The sequence below is a fragment of the Athene cunicularia genome (genome assembly GCF_003259725.1).
Source record: "Athene cunicularia isolate RWA chromosome 18 unlocalized genomic scaffold, athCun1 chr18_part1, whole genome shotgun sequence".
Taxonomy (NCBI): Eukaryota; Metazoa; Chordata; class Aves; order Strigiformes; family Strigidae; genus Athene; species Athene cunicularia.
This window is the reverse complement of record NW_020799123.1, coordinates 12,221,210-12,243,424: the sequence shown is the minus strand read 5'-3', so window position 1 is coordinate 12,243,424 and position 22,215 is coordinate 12,221,210. Positions and strand designations below refer to the sequence as shown.

The window sequence follows — 22,215 nt, the reverse complement described above, 5'->3', positions numbered from 1 at the left end:
TGTTTTTTTTTTTTTTTTCCTGAGTACAGAGTAAATCAATAAAGCCGCGTGTGACGGGTGGACGGTTCCTCAGATTTTAAAACAAATAGTAACTAAAGTACCTTTTAAAAGCCTTTTGCCTGGGTTGGCGTGTGCTTCGCGGGTGCCAGCGTTGGCCCCTCGTGCTGCAGGAAGGACCAGCACGGCCCAAACCCCTGCCTGGGATCCCAGGCTTGTATTCCGTACCCGTTTGGAAATATTTTGGGCTGTGGTTCGCAGCTGCGTAACGGTTTTCACGAGCAGGGTGAAGATCTTCACGTGGGATGGATGAGCGTGGGGCGTGTGGATGTTTATAGTAGGAGGCTGGATCCCGTTAACCCTCTCAAAACACAATTGCGTTGTGCTCCTGCCCTTTCCTATTTTTGCAAATCGATGCTTGCAAGCTTTTTTGGAATAGAATCTAGGATTGGGCAATTTGCACGGTGAATTTTAGGCTATTTTTGGCGAGCACCCTTGGGAAGGATTTGAGAACTTGATAAACAGATATCCGAGGGATAGTCCCGTGTTTAATAACGCTGGTGTCTCTCGTTTGGCTCCGAATGTGCCTCGAGGATGTGTATTTTGCTTTCTAAATCCGTGCAAGTCACGTATCGGAGGGGAAAGCTGAGAATAGTGTGTGGCTGGTAAAGCTGCGGGAGGGGGGGAGAGACCATCGCGCCCACTCCAGGCGTAGTGGTGTGTTGTTTCAAACTGCAATTTCTTTCTCGGTGCTACCCCACGGCTGGCTTAGACCACGGGAAGCAGCTTTTTGGGGGGGGCTAGGTAGTGATTCCTAGCACGTACCTGGTATAGCGGGGTAACTGGGGGTGCAGTTGGAGGGTGTTGGGGATCCTCCCGGCTTGGCGTACGTGCTCCCACCCGGTGAAGATGGATTTAATGCTCCTCTCCCTTCTGGTTTGCGTGGAGCCGGATTTGACGGGTTAATTATTTCATGAGGCAGGAAAAATGCGCTGGGTCTTGTCGCTTGGTGTTAATTTATAATCGGAATAAAGGTTCCTCTTATGCAATTTGCTAATTCCTCTGAGACATGCCCATCACAAGTTCCCATCTTAATGTGCTTTTTCCTGTTCATCTGTGACTCCTAGAAAGTTAATTAGCTGCACATCCTCATTGCCGGAGTAGGTAGAGGCTTTTTTGAGTCGAGCATTCACCAAGGGACGTGCCTGTGTGTGGGGCACGGGTATTTTCTGGCTTATTAAATTTTTGAGCGTGGGACTGAACCACTGTCCAGAGTGTCCCGGGGACCCAGGCGCGGTGGCTTGGGTGGCATCTCAGCCTGGCAGCTGCGTGTCTTGGGCCGCGTAATCTTGGGGGAAATGATCAAATAAAGGCCTTCCAGGGAGGTGACTTTGGTGGTCTGGGGCGTGCAAAACGACTCGACCCTTTTTTACATGCAGACTGTGTTCAGTCTCTCCCCAGGAGCAGTCCTGGCAGCCCTGCCTGCTGGCTCCTGCTGCCTGCAAAGCCTTCCTGCACCTCAGCATTGCCCTCCTGGCGGGACCTGGGCTGGGTGGGGATGTCTGGGGGCCGAAAGTGGGGCTGCCCTGAGCTGGGGGCGATGCAGCCCCTCTGCCATCGCTTTGATACCCCTCGACGCTGCCCCCAGCCCAGCCCAGATGGGTGTTTTGCTTGTGCAGGGGCTGCCTTTGCCTCTCAGGGTGGGCGAGGATGGGCCGGAGGGACTCAGTTGACAAGGACTAGTGGAAGCTACAGCTTGACTCGTGCATTCCTGGTTTGCTCTGATTTCCTTTGCTTAGAGGAAAATAAATAGCAGCCCTTCTGTTTTTTTTTTTTTAAGGCATTCTGGCCCTTTTCCACTGGCTCTAGGAGGAAGGAAGAATCTGACTGATGACTGAGGAAGGGAAATCTTTTTTTGGGAGCCTCGTCAGGGAACGTAGCAAAGCCTTTTGTCCTTCCCCTTGTAGCTCTAAATAAATCAAGAGTATCTTTGCATGAGTTTTATTAATTTATAAAAGAAACCCAACCCAACTCTTCCCCAGGGCCATCTGTGGAAGGGGATGGATCCGTGTGGGCCTGATGCTTGGGACAGTTTGCCCCGTGTCCTGCCGCAGGCAGGTGACAAGGGTGGGATTTCAAACGTGATCCCTGGTGCTGACCACAGAGCCCACCCATGGGATCCTCTGAAAGTGTTAGTGCCATTTCTCAAGGCTGGCACCCAGCAAGCCCTAAAGGTTTCTTTAAAATCTGTTTGCCCGTATGATCTGTGGAAAGCCTGCTGCCTCCCACCCCTTCCCTGCCCACGTGCAAAAAAAAAAAAAAAAGCACAAAGTTGTAATTATACTAATTTTCAGAAAAGCATTTTGTTTTATTAATGGAGGTAAAGAGTTATTAACTTCCAGAGTGCAATTTGTCAGCTGCTCTTAATTATAATTCTCTGTCTTATTATGCATTAAACATTTAGGAAAAAAAAAAAACCAACAACCCAAAACCCATTACATTTGAAGCCCTAAAGCTAAAGAGCAGAGATGCTTTGAATCCAAGGCAGGGTTAAATTCCCCTCCCACCCTCATTAGATTTACAGGACAGTTATTAACTGCCCTGACAGCAGAGAAATCGGGGAGCAGTTTGACGGCGCTTGCAGCAGCGTGGCTCCGCGGGCTGATGGCGGGGTCGCATGGGAAGCGAGGAGGTGAAAAAAAAAAAAAAAAAAAAAAAAATCACTGTGTAAAACAGCAGAGACTGAGAAAGCCTGGCTTAATTCTTCATTCTGTGAGCTCCTGCGCTGGTTATGCGTTTCCCCCGTTCCCTTCTCCGGTGCCCGCGATAAAGCCGCTTTCCCCCGCTCACCTCGAGCGGGTATTACCAACTGATAAGGCTGGTAATGCAATGTGGGGCTTTTCTCTCCTCCGTGGCTCAGCCTTTGCTGATTGAATTTCAATTACTGTTTGGGGCCTGGCTCAGAATTGTAAAAGAGGATAAATTTTCCAAAAGGAAGAGCACGCTGGAATACCAGATCTCCAAGAGTCTGGCTGGCACTGCGGGGAGGGATGCATCGCTCTTGGGGGGGGTCTGCTGGATCCTGGACGTTTTTGCTGATGGAATTTGAGCATTCTTGTTATAATGTTAAGTTTTCGTCCTGGAATAAGCAGAAAGCAGGCAGCAAGCTCCCAGGGGGGGAGAGCAGGGTGGGGGTGCTGACCCACTGCCCACAGCTGAGCGTGGACCGGAGGGGATGTGGATGCTCTGGGCGCCCTGAGGTTGCACCCCAGTTTCAGGTGGGATGGGCTCTGTTGGTGGGAGCCTCTTGGGCTCCAAGAGTGATGCTCAAGGAACTTCAAGCTCCCTTCCATGCTGCAGCGCTTCTCTGCACCCTGCCCGCATCCAGGCAGGCTCGGGGAAGGAGTTGGGAATCCTCTGCCTCCCTTTCCTGTGCCAGGGGATGGCAAAGAGCCGCTCCTGTAGCATCCCAGCTCTTACTCCAAACACCTCAACGAGGCCCCGTTTATCCGCGGGCACGCCGAGTGCTACGGATGGTTCCTTGGCTGTTCTTTGATCTTAAAATCTGCCGTTGAATTCGCTCATAGCATAACCCCAAATTAATGCCTCCACTGTGAAAAGCGAACCTGCCATTAAAATGACAGAGAAGCAGCGAGCGAGGTTGCAATTGGCTGGGTGGTGAATGTCAGGGAGAGGAAAGCTGCTTTCATGTAGCTCACAGAAAATATATATGCACAGATCTATAACTGCAGCACAATGCCAGCTTGCTCTCAGGGTAAACTCTGACTCACCCAGACTGACTTGCCATTCCTGTCTGCTTTGAAGACGAGCTGTAAGGAGTCAGTTTTTGCCTCTCCTGGGTGCGTGTCCCCGGGGAGGACGGGCCCCTCTCCACGGCCGTGGTTGCGGCGGATGGGTCAGTGGCTGCTTTGGGATGCTTGGTGGCCACCCCTCGGGGAGAATGTGGGATAAACCAGACGCTTGCTTTCCATCCAGGGGAACGTTGTGCCTTATTAATGGGTTGACGACCTGCTGGAGAATTGGGGGGGAAAACTGGCATGTTTGTTCCTTTCTGCTCAGCCTGGCTGCGGCTCCTCTGCCAGTGTTGGGACCCTGGGAGTGTTTTTTGTACCCACTTGATGCTCGGGGCACGTGGCAGTGGGGTAGTGTGACTGTGTGTCCTCCCCGCAGGGGTGCGTCAGGGTGTGAAAATCTTCCTGGTGTGTTTGCCTGTCTCCCCTCATCATGCTCTAATTGTCAATGAGGTGCTGAAAGTGATGTGACTTTAATCTGTTGTCAGTAGGCTTCAGAGCTAATGCAGATTGAAAAACTGACTGGATGAGCCTCCTCTTTGTGTTTCGGGCTACCTGCGGGCTTGAGAAAGCATTTTGCTGGTTGCTCTCATTTCAAATGTGGTTTTTTTTTTTTTTTTTTAAGGCCTGTCAAGACTTTATAGGCGAGGTACGTACTGCACATAAAAATAAATGCTACGAGGGCCGGTTTCAGCGCTTGATTTCTGGGCTTTAGGTTGTCTGGTTGGAGTCCAACGCCCAGATGATTTACCTGTGAAAGCTTAGGACGAGCCCTGCCTGTGGGGGTGACGGAGGGGGGGCAGGAACGAGCCCGTTCCCCAGCTCGGAGTTCAGCTGTGCCCCTTGGGACAGTCCTGAGCTTCCAAAGGAAAGGAGGATGGTGAGCTTCTTGGTGGTGGAAATCAGGAAGTGCCTGGTCCCTTATTACGCCTCTCTCCAGTGATGAATTCACAAATTAATTGCACTAGCTGAAGAGAACGAAGGGCCTCTCTGCGGATTTATTGTGCTGCGCTTCAGGAAGGGGTTTGAGGCTCCTCTGGCTCTGCCGTGGCTCCTGCAGACGACCAGGGGAGTCAGCGTCTCTCTTGGGCTTTGGTGCTATTTTGGTAATTATGGGATGTGCAAGATGTGGAGGGGAGAAAAAGAGCAGAAACTATGGCGTTGGGAATGAGCTGGTGCTCGGGGGGCCGGGGGGAGAAGGGGCTGTGCCCCAGCAGTGCTGCTGCTCCATCCCTCTGCCGGGGACTCGTGCGCATCCGCGTCTAAAGGAAGTTGTGTTTTAATGTAACGTAATTAGGGAGCGCTGGCATGGTGTGGCTCTTCACTTGAGGGGTGATGGATCTCTAGCTGGGCCCTGCTACATCCCGCCAGCCCTCCGAGGAGCCCTCCCGTTCCCTTCCCAGGGCTCCCCACATCCCACCCCCCTGCGGCAGCCGCCCGGGCTTTGTTCCCCTTTTCCCATTAATTCAATTTGCACTGATAGCAAATCATTACTGAGGAGCATATTGTGTAAAAATGAGCTGTTAATTGAAGTTTTGTTTGCTTTTTCTCTTACCCTTGCAAAAAGCCTTGCATGATAAAGGACTGTAAAAATACATGTTGCCATGCTACAAGTATACAAGGTGGGAAGGGGGCAGGGAGAGAGAAAAAAGGCAAAGCTGGTCTCCATTAGACTTTAATAAGCATGTGGAGAAAAAGCTCTTGTTAATCCCATCTGAGGCTTAAAGGTTTATTGCTAACAATTAAAATCTCATATTGTAGTGCTGACTCGATGCCACAAACCTCTCTGCCGCGTCCCGCTGAGCGAGCCGCCGGCGTCGGGGTGGTGGTGATATATAGGGCAGCCCTTGGGAAAATATCCCTTGGGACAATATCCCTTAGGATATTTTGAGCTTGGCTGGATATAAAATATCCCTTCGGATATTTGTGAGCTTGGCTGTGACAGGCACAACTGGGAGTGTGTATGCATCCTGACTGGTTTTGGTGGGCAGCACGATGTGTGCTCCAAAACTCCTCCTGAAGCAACCAGTCCGTTGAAAAATAAATTTGCTGGTGGTGTTTTGAGGTTTCTCCAGGCTTCTTGGTGGACAGGAGGTTGGTGACATGAAACCCGTCTCCCGCTGTTGCAGAGGTGGGTTTTGTTTGTTTAACAAGCTGTCTGTTTATTTTTATTTTTTTTCGCTAGGTCTCAAGGCAAAAGCAGCGAGAACATTCCCGTGCTTATGTTTTTGTAATGGCAAAGGTTACGAAAATCACTTCCTTTCTGCCATGTAAAACATCCCTGTTGCAGAACATCACGTTTTGTAACAAACCCCCTGGGTTTCCGGAGGAGCCTGGGAATTGCCCGCGTGTTCCCCCCTCCTGGGCAGCACTTGTCCTGGCCCCATGCTGCCAGGGCAGCCGCCTTCCCAGACCTGGTGCCAGCAACATTCCTGTGTTTTTCCTCCCTCCTGGAAAGGCCAAACCCCCAAATGTGCCAATGAGAAAAATCCCTCTGGGTTGTTTTTAACGTGAACGTTGCTTTGGCCATAAAGATGGATTGGCCTGTGCCTGTCTCCCCTCGGAGCCCCTGCCACGGCTCTTGCCGGGGTTTTTTTGAGGGTTTGGGGTGAGTTTTGATAAATTAGCCTTCCTCTCTCCCCAGGTTTGCCAGATTTAGTGTTTCGGCGTTGTCAGATCATGAGAGTGCTGCGGGTTTTGGCACTGCCAAGGGTCTCCCCTCGGCTGCTGTTGGATCAGGCTGGTCCCAGGGGAGCCCCCGTGGCTGGGGTGGCTCCCGGGGTCACCCCACAGGACACCCCAGTTGTCCCCATACTTCTGGTGACACAGAAGGGAGGTGATTTATTCCTCCTGCCCTTACAGCACTTCAGTAGAGGCCGGTGATTAAAGCTGCTGTTTGCAATTTTCAAGAATTATGAGTTATCAAAGTGGCTGATAATTAACAGTGAATAAAATGTACTTGCAATAATATTACATTAGTTTCAGATAAACTGATACCAGCCTTCCTTAATATTCACTTAAGCTTCCCTGTTTGCAGTTATTAGGGGAAGGCTCTGGTGTCGCGTTGCTGCCAGCTGCACTGTTGGGATGAGAAAGGTCCCCCAGCCTGATGTGATCGGCTCGTGAGACACTGCCGGAGCAGATCTGCCGTGAAAACGCTGAAATTTTTGCCTATGGATGAACCTTTCCTTCCCAATTCCCGTGGCAGCGCTACCATAGCTACAGGCCTCCTGCCTGCCTTGCCTGCTGCAGGCAGGGCTGTGCGCGGGGCCGGGGGAGGATGAAGGGCTGGAGGAGCCAGATGGAAGATGCTCGGGGTGGGGGGGGAAGTGGGGAGTGCCTGGGTCTCCCCCTGCCCCTGCTGCTGTGGCTCCAGAAAAATGTCAGTGGGGCTGGCACGGGGGTCAGGCACCGGGGAGGGCTGTGGTGCTCGGTGTGTTGCAGGATCAGGCCCTTGGAGTCTGTTCCTCCTTGGGAAATGGGGTTTCCTGAGGGTGCTCCACGTTCAGGGCTGCCAGGTGGATCATTTGGCTCCTAGGCTAGAGCTGTGCCTCTGCTCATGGGCCCCCGCTCCTGCCTGGGGTGCCAAGCCCCTGCTGGAGGATTTCGTAGAACCATCTTGGCTGGAAAAGCCCCTGCAGCTCCTCCAGCCCAACCATGACCCTCCCCCTGACCCTTCCCAACTCCCCCAGACCCCTCAGCGCTGGCTCAGCCCGACTCTTCCACCCCCCCAGGGATCCCGGGGACTCCCCCCTGCCCTGGGCAACCCATTCCAACGCCCAACAGCCCCTTCTGCACAGAAATCCTTCCTCAGAACGAATCTAAATTTAACATTTCCACAGGGGCTCTGACCGTTGTGGAGGAGCTATTCCCATCCAGCCCCCTCCCTGGCTGGGTGAGTGATCCCGACCCAACGCAGCGCTCGGCTCCAGAGCTGCTGCTGCCGCTGGGGCTGCGGTGGGACAAGGACATATTTGGGACCTGGTTGTTGGGTTGAGGGCTGGGCTTGGATTTGTAGACCCCAGGAGTTGCTGTTGTTTCCCCGGCATCACGAGCACGCTTGTGATGCTTCCCACATGCTCATCTTTTCAGTTTGTCTTTGCCTGCTGCTCTGTTTTGCAGCACTTTGAGGTTTCGGAGGATGGTTCTGAGCGTGGCCTCTGGTTGTACGTGCTGTGGTTTAGGTTTTACAAAACTTCAGGCTGTTGAAATCTAGAGGGAAAAATGGAAGAAATCCATTTTGCAGCATGATAGACGGCGCTGACCCAGCCCTTGTTAGCAAGCCCAGAAAGAACTGCCGTTGGGGTGCCTTGCTGTCTGCCCTGGCAGTGCTGCTGCTCCACTGTTAGCCATCTCCTGATTAAAATGCAAACCGAGATGTACCTGAAACACTTGGAGACGCTTCAACTTTCATATGAAAATAGATTCCGCTGTAAATCTTCCATGACGTGGGGTTTGTTGATGTGGGGTTGGGGTTATGGGCTGTTACTCTGGCAGCTGGAGCCACAGCGGTGGTTCGGGGCGTGCTGGGTGTCCCCAGGCTCATTCCCAATTTATGGGGCACAGTCTGGTCGAAAGGGTTTGGGTGCTGCTGGTGGGACCCAGTTGTGATGCCAAGCAGCTGGACTGGGCTGTACTGGGGCAACGGGGCTGCCAGGCATGGTGGGAATAGAAATAGGGGAGCTTTGTTTGTGTCCCGGAGCTGCTGTTAATCACAAATGTGACTGCGCCCACTTCAGCGTTGAGAAGGGCTTTTTTTTATTGTGTGGAGTATTTAAGGTTGCGCTTGAGTTGTTGATTTAGTATTTCGACTGGAGGATTGCCAGTGATCCGTGGCTTTGAGAGGAGCCACAATTCCTCTTAAATGCCTGCCTGCTAACTCCGTCCCTTAACCCATCCCTTCATGCTGGGTCAATATTGACCAAAATCATGCTTTTTGTTTTTTTGTTTTTTTTTTTTTTTCTCCCCAGAAGAGGTGGGGGAATGTTGGTTTTGAGGACGCTGCGCTGCGGGAACGCGGAGCTGGCTGACCGCCTTTGGGGTTGCCTGGTGGCATCCAGGCTTCTGGCAGCACAACTCGCTGCAGCCTTTAACGCCCCGTCCCAGGCACGTCCTCACCTGCCCAACTTTTTGTGCTTTTTGTGCTTTTCGAGTGAACGCTGGTGTCTGGTCCCGCAGAGCAACACGGAGCCTCTGTAAGGAGCCGCAGCTCAGTGTTGGCTCCGGCACGGTGCTGGCATGGGAAGTGATGTGGCTGGGTGGGGTTTGACTTTTTTTGTGTATATATATATATATATATATATTTTTTTTTTAATTATTAAAAAAAATGCCGTTTGAAATAAGAGGGCTTTGGAGGAGTGTGGGTGTGAGCAGGAGGACCTGCCTTCTGCAACCTGGGCTTCCCCAGGGATTGCTGGTGCCCGAGTCCCCTCCAGGGACTTCAGGAGCGATGTGACCAGCCCAGGGCTCAAGAGATGAAACCAGAAGGTGCCGAGGGAGCTGGGGGAGCACAGGGCAGCTTCCTGCTCTCGGTGGGCTACAAACCTGCTGGCACACGGGGATTTGTAACCGGCGCTGTGCCGGCGGAGGTTCGCTTGGGAGCATCGAGCCCTTGATGCGTTGTTTCAAATAACAAAATACCAGCCTGTTGTTTTACATGCAAATGGGTGCTCTCTGAGAACTGAGTGCTTTCTAAGGGAGCTCTCTTCCTCTCCAATCCGATTTCATGTTTTTAACATAAATCCGTTTATCCGCCCCCGAGAAGCCAGGGGCTGGCTGCTTTGTGGCTGCGCAGCCTTTGTCTCTGTCCCCAGAGGCGTCGGGCTTTGTGCAGATGTGCAGAAGCGGCGAAGCCGAGCGAGCAGCTGAGGCAGAGAGCTCACCATGAGCTCACGGGGGGCTGCAGAGTCACGCCGGGTCCCTCCCCATGGCCAGGGCAGCCGCTGACATGGGCTGGGGATGTCCAGCATCTCCCCTTCCTCTCCTTGCTCTCCACCGCTCTTCTCTTTCCCGTATCACTTTCTGGTCTCTGAGCTGTTATCACCATCTCTTTTAATAAGTGTGAAATGGGAGCCCCTGGGCACCATCAAAGCATGGCTTGTTATTGTCTTTTATTGTCTCTGTGTTAGCTCCTGGACAAGTTAGGAACATTTAAATTTTATTTTTTTTTATAAGTTAGTAAAATTTATTCTATTTCTCTTTCCTGTTGAGGTGCTTTCTGCCGTTACTTCATGCGTTACGGTCTTTGTTCCCTGTGGCTTTGTGGAGCCTGTTCCAAGGAGTTTGTTGCGTTAAAGCCAGTAAGATATTGCCTGGGAAGAGCAGTGTCACCGACCTTCCCAGACAGGCAGCACCTCCAGGTTTGGTACCAAGTGATCTACCCAAAGCCAGACCATCAGCTTTTGTCATCACTATTTCTTTATCGATTTATTCTCCTTCACTAGTCGGGTGGAGAAGAGCACGTTAGTTCTCAAAGGCGTCACTCGCTCTTAATTTCTTTTTAAAATTGACTTCGATTCGATTAGCAACTTGTACAAGAGGCTGCCTGGGCAGGATACAATCCAAAATCCTTTCTTCACCTCACAGCAAGTCACTGCCAGCTCCTCCCTGTCTCATCCCTCGGCCCCGCGGTACCTGGGCGATACCATCGATTGCCGACGCTCGCGGGAGAGGGACACGTTTCCATCCAGATTAATTCGAAATTGCTGCAGTTTTTGGGTAACAAAAGCAGGATCCGCCTGTTTAGGCGGGTGCTGAGTGGAGTGGGGCTTGTTACTCTCTGCAAAGTTACCCAATTTTTTTTTTGTCCGCTTTTACACGTGGGGCTGTGACAATCGAACGACCTTACTGTTGTGGCTCCGTGAGCAGAGACGAGTGCGGTGGGGACGCCCGCATCCCAGAATAGTTTTCCTCCAAGACCTTCCTGCCCAAATCTCTCATTGCATCTCGCTTTTTGAAATAATCAGCCCCTGTGGTTATTTCAGTTAACGCTAATTACTGGCATGAACTAATTAACGTGGGTTGACTTTCTTCTCTTTCTAATGATTTTTTAACCCACTGACACATTCCAATTAAGGGACTCATGCAGGGCCCGGACTGAAATGACTCAGAGCAATCGCAGTTGGGATAAATCATGTGCTTTACTGAAGGTCACTAATATTTTTTCAAATTGCCAGCGTTGCGTGTTTGTGCCTGCCAAGGGAGGTGCCCTGACCTTACAATAAACAGCTGAAGTATCGTCAAGTTTGCCTCCGTTTCGGCGCAAGCAGATTTGCGGGTACCACATCCATAAACATTTGATGTGCTGAGATCAGTGGCACGGCAAACAGCCGTGGGAGGCTTCTCATCAGGACTGCAGACCTTGAGGCAAATGGTCTTGACCTTGTGAGGACCTTGCTTGTTTGCATCTGCAGCTGAGTGGTGGCAAGAGAGGGCACAGGCTGAACGTAACCCGCCTGCTCGTGCTCGTGCAAGTCATTTCTTTTCCTCCTGGTTGGGTTCCTGTAACCCGCAGGGTCCTGCGGGCTCAAGCCGTGCCCTGGGCTCGCTGCCCTGCCTGTGCTGACAAGACCCCGTTGAGAAGCTGGGGGAAAGCCACAAATCCAGTGGTGATAAAGCCTACGAAGCTGCACTTACAGCGTTTTAGCCCGTTTAACAAAACGCCAGCAGGAGCTGTGTGGAAGGAGAGCCTTGGGCTCCCTGAAATCTGGTGTTCTCCCAGTCCAACGGCAAGTGGGAGGCAGCCGGCGGCTGGAACGGGGCTGGAGAGCCCCGTGCAACGCTTGTAAATCCTTCCTCTGTGTTTAAAGAGTTGAGGCTTTACCTCTGCAGCTTCACATTCCCATCCCTGCTTCTCCTTGGGTCGGCGTTTTCTGGGAAGTGATGCTACTCACTTTCCAGAGGTGGAAACCCCTTTAGCTTTAGCAGGACCAGACTCTCCTGGCTTTGCCAGCAGAAGTGCCAGCAGCAGGGTGAGCTCCCGAGTTTCCATCCTCTGTCTCTTCCTGCCTTACCCAAGTTGGGCTGTGATGCTGAAGTTCCCCTCTTTCCTCACTGTGTCGCGTCATCCAGATTTTGCTGGAAAACACTTGTATTTCTGCCTGCTCTGCCAGCTACTGCTCGGGGTTTAGGGTGCAGAGCTGGTGCGTGGGCAGGCGCAGTGGGGTGCTGTGGGTCTCCCTTCTCCCAGGTGGATTTACACGTGAGCGCCTCGTCGGAGCATCTTGTAATTGCTGGGTTAGTGGAGGTGAAAGCGCCCTGATTAAACTGCAATAGAGAGCAGATAGCAAATATGTGATTAGTATTAATAGCACCGGTCAGACTATATTATGCAAATGATGGGAGAATAGATGATTCAGTTATTCATCTTTAACCTTTATTTTTGTTTAATGCGACCTTACCCATCGAGTCTCGCGTTACCGTCTCTGGCTGTTCAGCGTATGTTCGTTTGTTCCGCCGCCCTCAATCCAAGAGCTAAACCCGCCAGGTGCAGCCTGGACATCCCCCCTCGCGGGTGCTCCCAGGGGCTGGTTCCCTGCCCTGCGAGGAGACGGGGACTCGGGGTCCCCCTCCCCGTATTTTAGGCAGAGCTGGTTACACCAGGTCGTGCAGCCGCTGCCGTGGGACACGTTCCTTCTCTCGGCTGTGCGGTTCTGCCTCTCACCCCACGTTTCCTCTCAGTTTTGTGGCTCTCTCTGGGTGGGTTTGGGCAGCCTGGAGCCATCCAGAGACACCAACCTTCCTGCCACATGTCCAGCTCCATGGGGAAAAGGCACAAACGGTGTCTGTCGGGTATTTTTAGCTGATACAGGTAAAGACTCTGGCACGTCCTTGAGCCGTGGCTGGTTTTTGCGAGCTGTGTCCGAGTTGGAATTGCTCATGGGAGCAGCCTGGTCCCTCTTGCCCTGGGGCATCTGTTTGGGTTCCCTGTAGACTTTATGTGTAGCTGGACATACTGGTTTTGGCCGTTCTCTCTGCTGTTTGGAGGTTACAAATAGTGTAGGAGTACATTCCAAGTGAGTCTGAAGTTTTCTCGGGTCATCTGGACAAGTCCCCCTGAGCTAACGCAGGGCGGTTGTGAATGTAGCGTCTCCTTTGATACTCAAATGGGTTCAGTTTTGAACAAACTATTTCCCTTGGAAGCTCAGTCCATGTTGACAAAATGGTGCCCGGTTGCAGGCTGAACTTCTGCAGAGGTCAGCTCAGCAGGTCGACCCTCAGAGAGCAGCTCAGCAGTGGATGTCCCCCCTTGTCTCCTGGTCCCCTCCAGCTTGCCTTTGGACGGGGTTGTGTTTGTGCAATTGCATTTCTTTGTGTTTATGGAATTGCATTTTTTGCTGTTCATGCATGTGAATGTTGGCTTTCCCTCTTTAGCCCCCTACTTCTTGGCCCACAGCTCCTCCTAACCCTTTTCTGGATGTTTCTGCTGGAAATACACATTTAAATCTTAACAACTAGGTGGTCTGCAGAGAGAGGGGATCCTAAAAGACACGTCTCCCCGCAGCTGTGAGAAGCTGTTGTGCCACACGCCCTGATCAGCTTCCCAACCGCACAGACGCTGGAGCAGTCCCCGAGGATGGGGCTGGGAGAAGGCTGATGGGGAGATGTGGGGAAAAACCTGCCCTTTCTCTCTTGCCTTGCAGGGTTTCAGCGGGCCTCCCCACGCAGCGTTTGCCTTGAGCTGTGACCAACGAGTGGTGAAAGAAAAATACGAGCACGAACCTGCCCATCACCTGGACTACGAGAGCGAGTTGTCCATCCGGATAGGTAGAGCTGGGCTCCATCCAGGCAAGCATCCTGTCATATACCCACCGCAGAGTGTACGGGGAAAATACCCCTGTTAGACTGGCACCTAGGCTGTCACGTATGTGATTGAAATTAGATTGGTTTTGACGCGTGCACGCAAAGTGCACCTGCTCTTCCCGCGCTGGATCTGTCTCTCCGCTGGTTCTTCTTCCAAGAATCATTACTTCTGTTTCTACTTCAGTTCTCAAAACCACTTGCACGTCTGTCTGTGCCTATGAATTATTGATAATTAGATATCTCATTCACCGGGGAAATGAAATCTTCAGCTTAGCTTGAGATAAGTTTATTTTCAATGTGGGCACAGCGAGCTCTAACCCTGCCCTTGCCGAGTTACGCCACGTTGAAGGTGCCTCGTGCCACTGACCCTCGGTGGCCCTCCCTAATTATAGTCTAGGACTGGCATTCGTGCTGTCGCTTCTTATTTTGGAGATTAATAGAATTGCGGCTGCCAAAGCGAGGAATAAAATGTCTTGTTGGCAGCTATTTCCTCCTTAAATAGATTTTAAAGATGGAACTTCTTAGGGTGGCGGAACCTCACTGGGCTTCCCTGGGTCCAGGGTGTGTGTATGGGATGGGTGGTGGCCACCCTTACACCCAGCTGCGTGGGGATACCCCCTCTGAGTCAACACAATTTTCTGTTCCTCTACTTAACAGCAGCTTTTCACTAGACAAAGAAAATGTAATTTAGTGGAATAATCTCATTGCTCCTCTGCTTTTTCTTGGTTGGAGAGAAACTGAAACAGCGGTTTACAACGTCTTGAGTACAATTGGGAGCAGGCGGAGTTGAAGAAACGATCCTTCTTTTTGCAAAGCATAGTGCTAGCCTCTTACATCAGGCTCCGTTATTTAACAGCATTGCTTAATTGCGTGTTTCAGAAAGTGTTTCAAACCCATAAGATTTTTCAGTACTTGAAATACCAGCTTGGATTTCTCCAAAGGGACGGCTGGAGGTTTTGTGCTAGGCTCAACGGGCTTTGTGTCCTGGATGTCTTCTCGTGCAAGCTTGAAGATTGCTCTAACCCTGCAGGCTATAAGGGCTGTTGTAAGGTTTTCAATATTTTTGTAAGGTGGAAAAAAAAAAAAAAAAAAAGTAGGCAGCCCTGCAATTTTCAGAACCTTAAGCTGCTGGGGTGTTATGTTTTCATCTTCTTAGTTGCAAACAATAACAGTGCAAATGGTTTTGAGAATAGAAAATTTCCATTAGACTTTGTTGTTTTTCCTCTCTCTGGGGAGATGGTATTAAGAATCCACAATACATTAATTCTTTTATTGTCTCTTGCTTCTTTTTTTTTTTTTTTCCTTTTTTGCTTACTGAAATGAACTTGGTATTTTCACAAGATACCTCAATCCTTCCAAGAAAGCAGCTTTCTCCAGCTCTGGGTGCTGCTTGGCTGCACTCTGGGGAACGCTCTGGGAACATGATGAGTATTTTCAAAGTCCAATTGGTACTAAGTGGAATATTTCAGACTTAATCACTGTTGAATCATTGACCCTTCCTTCATATTTACATGTTTTAAAATTGCTAAAGCTGTGGAAACAAAGAAAAATCCCAAAGCACATTGCTGCCTTGTTTTGCAGTTGTCTTTACTGCCTAGGGCTGGTGGTGAGGAGCAGGGGAGCTGGGAGGGAGAGGGCTGGAGAACGTGTGAGCCTGAAGCTCTCCAGGGCCCTGCGTGTCTGAGGTCTTTGCTGTTAGTGATGTAAACGTGGATTTAACGTGGCTGCGTGGCAGGTCGGGAGCAGCAGCCACGGTGCGGTCATGCTCGGGTGGTGGGATCCTTGTAGCTGCACTGAGCTGAGGGGGAAGGTTTGGTTTAGACCTGTAGGAAGGGAGATGGAGGAAATGCAATAGTTAGACCTGTCCTTCATCTGTTCTGTTGGGAGAAAAAAGTTGTCATTCCGCTTTTTCCCCCAGTCAGTGGTGTGGTTGGGTGCCTCTGTTCCTCCCCATCATCCCAAATCCCTCCAAATAAATTGCAGGTTTCCCATCACCTGCGAGCTGTCTGTAGGGAGTGAGGGAGCGCGGTACCACCCAAGTGGGGCTGGGAGCCCCCTCTCTCCTCTCCTCCGCTCCCCTCGTCCTCCAGCTCCTCTTCGGCCCGCTGCTGCCCTGCAGTCACGGGCATCGATGCTGAATCGAAACGAGGTTTTTTGGGGGAGCTGCTAACAGCTGGCTGTCTCGTGAACGTGTGGAGTGAGGCGCACGTCTCCGGGTGGAGTGAAGTATGGGAGGAGTTGGTAGGAATATCAGTGAAAAGCCTGTGTCTAGACTTGGTATTTGATGAGTGGGATAATCACTAGGCTTTAATTACTACAAACAGAAAGAGAACCCAGCCTTGTCTGTAATATATCTGGGTAGGCAAGGGATGGAATCGGTGTTTCGCTGCCTCCCTCGGAGCTGGGATAAAGCTGAGGAGGGTTTGTTCATTCCTCGGGGTGCAGGCGAAGCCCCCTCCGGCGCCATGGAGGGACCCAGCGGGCTGTGGCCTCCCTTGCCACAGCGGCCACGGGCTGCCCTGGCCCCTAAACCTCCCGCTGCAGCCCCAGGGCTCGGGGCAGCTCAGCTTGCTTGAGTCTGTAGACATTAAAACCAGGGGAAATAGTTTCAGCAGGGTCACCGCGGGCTGCGGGACTGGAAAGCCAGGTTTGACCCCTTCAATCGTAGCTACGTGCGCGGTGTTCTTGGGTAGTTCTCAGAAAGGATTTACATACAGCATCGCACCTTGAAACCTGAGCTGTGACTCATGCTCCTCTAAACTGTATATTTAACAGCGAGGCATGTTGATTCTTTATCACGTCCCGGTGCCGAATGATTCACGTCGCTCCAAATCAGATTACGGAGCGGAGTGGGAGGGCAACGATGTTCCCCAGCAGCCTCCTCCGCTCTCGCTTCAACATCCTCACTTACCCGTTGCAGGTGGAAGATCTTCTGCGTCCAGGGAGATGCTTCCTAGGAGTGCTGGGGCAGAGGAGCTCGCAGCAATGTGGCTTACAGTAAAAGACCAAATATCATTTTGGCGCTCAGCTGGGAGCATCCGCAGTGGCCTGGGGAGTTAAGAGTAGGAGTCTCTGAGCTGGCAGCTGACCCAGGCTGCAGATAAATCTTTACTGAAGTGCCTGGCTAACCAGCAGCATCTCTGCTCCCTCATTGTCCGTCCCAGACGCGTGGACATCCGTGCCAAGGGGATGGGATGTGCTTCTGGCATCGTGCTGCCAACGCTGTTAACTCACTAATATTATTAAGGGGAATCACGGTTTGTTTTAATGACTTGATTGACTTCTGATAGGGCGTGATTTAGGGAATGGTACTGTGGCATTCCTGCATAGGTGTTCAATAAATAAATCCAGATGGCTTTAGTAATTGGAGAAAGATACTGGGGTTTGAGATAGTGTACTTAAGGAATGAAATTTCATTAAACTCGTTGCTTAAATGAGCCATGGGGTTTGGGAGCATCATAGAGAAACCTCATTACATAGAACTTGTGGTTTTTTAACTTAAAACTGAGCTGCTGCATCAAACCAGCCGCAACGTTGCAGAGGCTTAGGTGGTGTTTTGGCCGGGGAAGCCCTGGAGCAGGAGAGGCGGGTGGGCTGGGGTGGCTCCCTCCTGCTGTGCTGCCCCAAGACCTGCTGTGCCTATTTCGGCAGCAGCCATTCGAATTTTTTACCTTTTTCCTGAGGCTGTCATTTTTTTTTTTCCAATTTTTGCTTTATTTTCTCCCCTTCAGAGGAAGTTGTCGTGCGCCAGAGCTGCTGGAGTGGGGAGTGGGCTGCACAGGAGAGGAAGCAGATGCTCACGCAGCATCTCTTTTCATTGGTGCCCAGGCAGTTCAAGTCTTGAAACTTGGAGTAAACTTGTGAAGAAAGGGAGGAAGGGAGCTGGGGAGATGAAAGAGGAGGCAAAGCCCCTTAGGGATCAGGGCATGAGCTGAATTGTGGGACCGGTACTGATGCTTCAGGCAACGTATGGGTGTGCTTTGCCTCTGTTTGTGTCCTTGCAGCCAGAAAATTCACTTTTTTCCCCAGTTATTGCTGGTGTGCCAGCTGGTCTCGGAAAGTCCAGCCTTGTCCCAGCTTTTCAGGCTGCCCTGATCTGAGGCTGTGCCCTGGTGCCAAGGGGAAGAATGGCCAGCCCCCATCACAAGAGCATGAACGGTTTGCTGATGCTTACCCTATAAATTTTCTCCTTGTTCCCTCCTTCCCTGAGCAGAAGCAGAGGCTGTGGAGGAGGGATGATGTATAAAGCCTCTCCAGCCTTGAAACCCATCGTGATTCATTGGGGTAATATTGTCCCGGAGCCTCGCGTGTGCATCTGAAAGCTTCATTAAGTCATTGCAACTTATGTAATGCAAAGCTACTTCTGCGAAATGGGACGTTCACCCATTTTAGATGGTTCCAACTGTATTTGTAATAACGGTGACACGTTCATACTGTGCTTGGTCCAAACTGCTCCTTTCGAAAGGGCATCAATTCATTATGAGTTTTAATAGCCAACCTCGATGATGAACGCCTCTGGCAATGCCTGTATTGATTTAAAAACATCCTAATGCCCCTTTCAAATGGTTATTGACCATCCTTGTCAGGCTGGGTTCTGCGGTTGGTTTTTATAGTCATGGCTAAATGTGAATTTATATACACAGAGCTTCAAAAAAATGAAAAAAATCGGGGCATATAATCCCTCATAAACTGATGAAATGCCTTTCTCACACGTGGGTCTGTTCTCCCGTTATTCTGGTGGGAGCTGTACTCTTTGGGTGAGGGATTTTGAGTTCTCAGGGCTAAATGCAACCTGGTGGTTTGTTCTCCTTCGCTCTTGGTTGGCAGCGTCACTTGGCATGAGCGTTGTCTTTTGTTCTGCTTTTCAAGATACACGTAAAAATATCTTGGCTGTATTTGCGGTGGACCCAGTTCTGCACTCCTACACTAACCAAAGCCTGAAGTAAATAAACCACCCGGTTCAGCTGGTTGCTCCGGGTGAAAGTCATTTGGATTTCCAACTCCGAACAGCCTGATCCCGAAGGAAATGCCAACCTGTGACCTTCCAGGAGAGAGCCCTGGCTCTGGGTGACCCGCGTGGTGTCAGGGCTGCTCTTCTCCATCTCCGCAGGCTCTCGAGATGGGGATCTTTGTGTTGTGTATCCCATCTGTTTGCTGTTGCTCATTTCCACCTTGCCGGGGGAGCAGAGCCTGTTTTCACACATCGTGGTGCTTATGTTATTACTAATAGGGAGGAGGAGGAGGAGGAGAACCGGGCTGCGGCAGCACCGGCAAAATGAATTCGTTTCCTTGGGTGGAATTCCTCAAGATACGCTTGAGTTAGCGGTAGCTCTGTGGGTTCAGCTGCCCTCTGAGGAGGAGGGGAAGTCTTGAATTGGAGTTGGAAGGCTGTCAGACCCTTCAGAGAGGAGTTTTGAGTTGGAAGGCTGTCAGAGGTCGGGGGCACTTGAGGAGCGGCTCCGCAGGATACGCCTGGGATCACATTTGGTAGCTTTGTCCTTTGCTTCGTTCTCAGTTGAACGGTGCTGGAAGGAGCGGGAGCGCTGCTGGCAAGCACAGACAGCTGCTCTATCTGCCCGTAGAGGCATGAGCTGTCTCCACACTTACTGCTTTCACAACTGCTTGGACAGGGAGAAGCGCTGTGCCGAGAGGAAACAACCGTCCCTCTCCGCGGATGACATCTGCGCCTGTGACATGTGCTCTTGGCATCTCCTACTGCTTCCTGCTGTTCTTTGCAAGTGGTGTCTTTCATGGCTTCTTGTTAACGCATCCTCCTCTCCTGGGCTTCACCCAGTGTCCTCCTAAATGAAACATGACCAGAAGGGCTTAGCCGAGCTACAGGCCTCTAAGAGCTGAACAGCTACAGCCTTATCTCCATCATCTCCCTTTCACCCTTGAGCGGGGCCTGCGGGTGGCATTTCAGCTTTCCGAGGGAGATGGTGCAGGTGGCAGAGGCTTACACGACATTACCTTGCTCCGGATTCGCTGTGCAGGAGTGCTGGTGGCCCGGCTGGGGGATTGGGGTGTGCGCCCCCGCCCCAGTTATCGCACTGTGCTGCGACGCCTCACGCTGCGCAGAGGGGACAGACGCTGCCCGAGAGCTGGAAGGGCTTTTCTCTTCGAGGTGGCTTTTCCCGTAAGCCTCTTTCCCTGCCTAAGTCAACACAGGGACCGATCTAACAGCACAAGGACATGGTTTTCCTGCTCTGCTGTTTGCTGTAGGGTCTAGCTGTGTTTTTTTACTTATAAAAATGAAGTTAGCAAGCAAAGAGGGCTGGGTAAGTCTGGAGACGCAGCAGGGTTCCTCATCTGTAGTGTCTTGGTGGTGGATGAGTGTGGGGATGCAGGAGGGGCAGCTCCTGGGGACCCCACCTCAGCCCGTGGGGGCCGGGGATGCGGGTACCATCGTGCTGCCTGCGCTTGCTGCTCAGCTCCGAGCTCCTTTTAGTTCGGGGTGATTTGTTAATCTATGAAGCTTATTAAAGTCTGTTGAGCGACACGCTGGGTAGGACCCACGCTCCGAAATCAGCTCTGTCGGCAAGCATGGAAGCTGCAGAGAGGCTTTCTGTGGTGCTTATGGCCATTAATCAGAGGAGTCATTTCCCAAATTGAGCCTCATTAACTCCGTGCAATATTATCAAGGAGCTTTAATTTCCTGGCTACACCCGACAATCTGTTACGTCTTTTCAATTCAGCAGCTGTATAAAATAGGTAACTCAAACTCATTTCCATCCTCAGCCTGTTGATGCTGGCAGCTTGGATGGCTTCTGTGCCATGCTCAGGGGCTGGTGATGCCGCAAGGGTCAGCCCAGCGTATGCAGGGATACGCACCGGTGCTGTAATTAGTCCTCTAGTAATAACTCTTCTGTCTTAGCAAGGTAATAGGGCGTTAAAACATCCCCCGAGGAACGTCTCCAGAGCCCTGTGCTGCATCAAATCCCCGTCTTCCCGGAGTGTTTGTCCTGGGGCTCGGGAGCTGGCTGGAGGGCCGAAATCCTGTCTCAGACCAGTTCCAAGCTGGGAGGGGATTGGCACGAGTAAAGCTTGGGAGGAACACCACGCCACTGCAGCTGCATGCAGGAATCCCTCAAATTTCAAGGTTTATTAAACTGAACTAACAATCGGTATCGTTGCCTCTGGAGTGGATGTTGTTTTGGTTTCATTCAATAAGCACAGTAATTCATTTATTTTCCAGCTATGGTTCCTTAGTTGAATGGGGATGGGAATAATTTTTAGTCACCCTAAGGATGCTTTGGAGGAGTGAAATGAAAATCAGGACCTCTAGCAGTCACTCCGCTTTACAGCAACAGCGTTAGCTGAGGAGTGATGCCAGGGCATGTACCATGAAGTGTACAAAGGCCGTCAGCATTACTTTGAGGAAAAGGGAATAAACTGCATAAAAAAAAAAAACAAAAAACAAACAAACAGGGCTTTTCCCCACATACAAACTCAACACAGGTTTTAAGGATAATGAAGTGTATAGAAAGCCATAGCTCAGCTGTGTCGTCGGGGATTGACCGTGGCTTCAGGAGTGTGAAGGTGCATGTGATGGGCTTTGCAGTCCCAGAATGGAGTTAGGGAGGGCGCTGAGTGGTCCCCAGCCCTCCAGCAGCCTTGCAGAGCAGTTTGGCCGTGTTACGGGGTCAGATTTTCATATGTGTCTCTCTCTATGTGTGCCCATATATCCATATATATATATATATATATATAAAAAATAATTTGTGTGTGTGCTTCTGGACATGCTTCCAGGTGACCTGTTCTCTGCAGCGTGGCCCCCAAGGGATCTGTTTAGGCAAAAGCCCGTGCTGCTTTGGGATTTTTAATTGTTGGGGCGTGCTGGGAGCACCCTGGCTCTGCTTCTGCTTCGAGTCGGCTCTGAGCAAGCGCAAACCTCCTTGGCAAAGCCACAGCTATTCTGTGGGCGTGAAGAGGGGCACGGGGGAACACCATGAACCGTATTTTTATTGCCTAAAAGCATAAAGCGCTTGTGCGGGGCTTTCTGTCTTTGCAAAGCTGCGCGGAGGGTTCCTGACCTGCTGAGAGATGGCAAGAAATTGCTGGGCTGGCACCTCATGTCCTGCTTGGGACTGGTGGCGTGCGGGTGCTCGAATGCTTTTGTGGAGCTGAGCCTGCTCCCCAAAAGGATAAATCAATGGAGACTTTGATCTGGTTTGGGCTTTGGGGCTGGGGGGGTTGTGGCTGGGAGGTCTTGATGAGGTCTCCCTGCGCTGCTGCTGCCAGAGGAGGCTGCGCCTGGTGGGTTTTGCTCTTGCAAACCAGTTCGGCTCCAGTTTAAATCAGGGAAGCTGCTGGGGACAGAGCTCCTCCTGCTCACGAGCAGAGGGTTGGGAACCTTTTTTCCTTCTGAAGGCAGTGGGTTCGTTTTCCCTAATCGCTGGTTCTGCTGTGATTTGTGCTGGCAATTTCTTTCCCATCTGATTTCAATTTCAACACGTTTTCATTTCAGTGCACTGTGTCCTGAGACAGTTGTTCATGTCCAGGCCTCTCTTTTATCCTTCTCTGCGTGGTATATGGCACAGGATGATGGAATATGCCTTTTCACTAAAAATCGATGTTTTATTTCCTTCCCCCCCCCCCCCCCCCC

The 22,215-nt window shown here is 51.3% G+C and overlaps 1 protein-coding gene across 2 annotated transcripts in view; it reads left to right on the top strand.

Moving 5' to 3' along the window:
* Nucleotides 1-22,215, top strand: part of SLC39A11 (solute carrier family 39 member 11) — a 100,526-nt gene that overhangs the window by 24,706 nt on the left and 53,605 nt on the right. For both annotated transcript variants that reach the window (XM_026861074.1, XM_026861073.1), the window contains exon 5: nt 13,451-13,595. In XM_026861074.1, the coding sequence (XP_026716875.1) occupies nt 13,451-13,595 (145 nt within the window). The remainder of the gene's footprint in view (nt 1-13,450; nt 13,596-22,215) is intronic.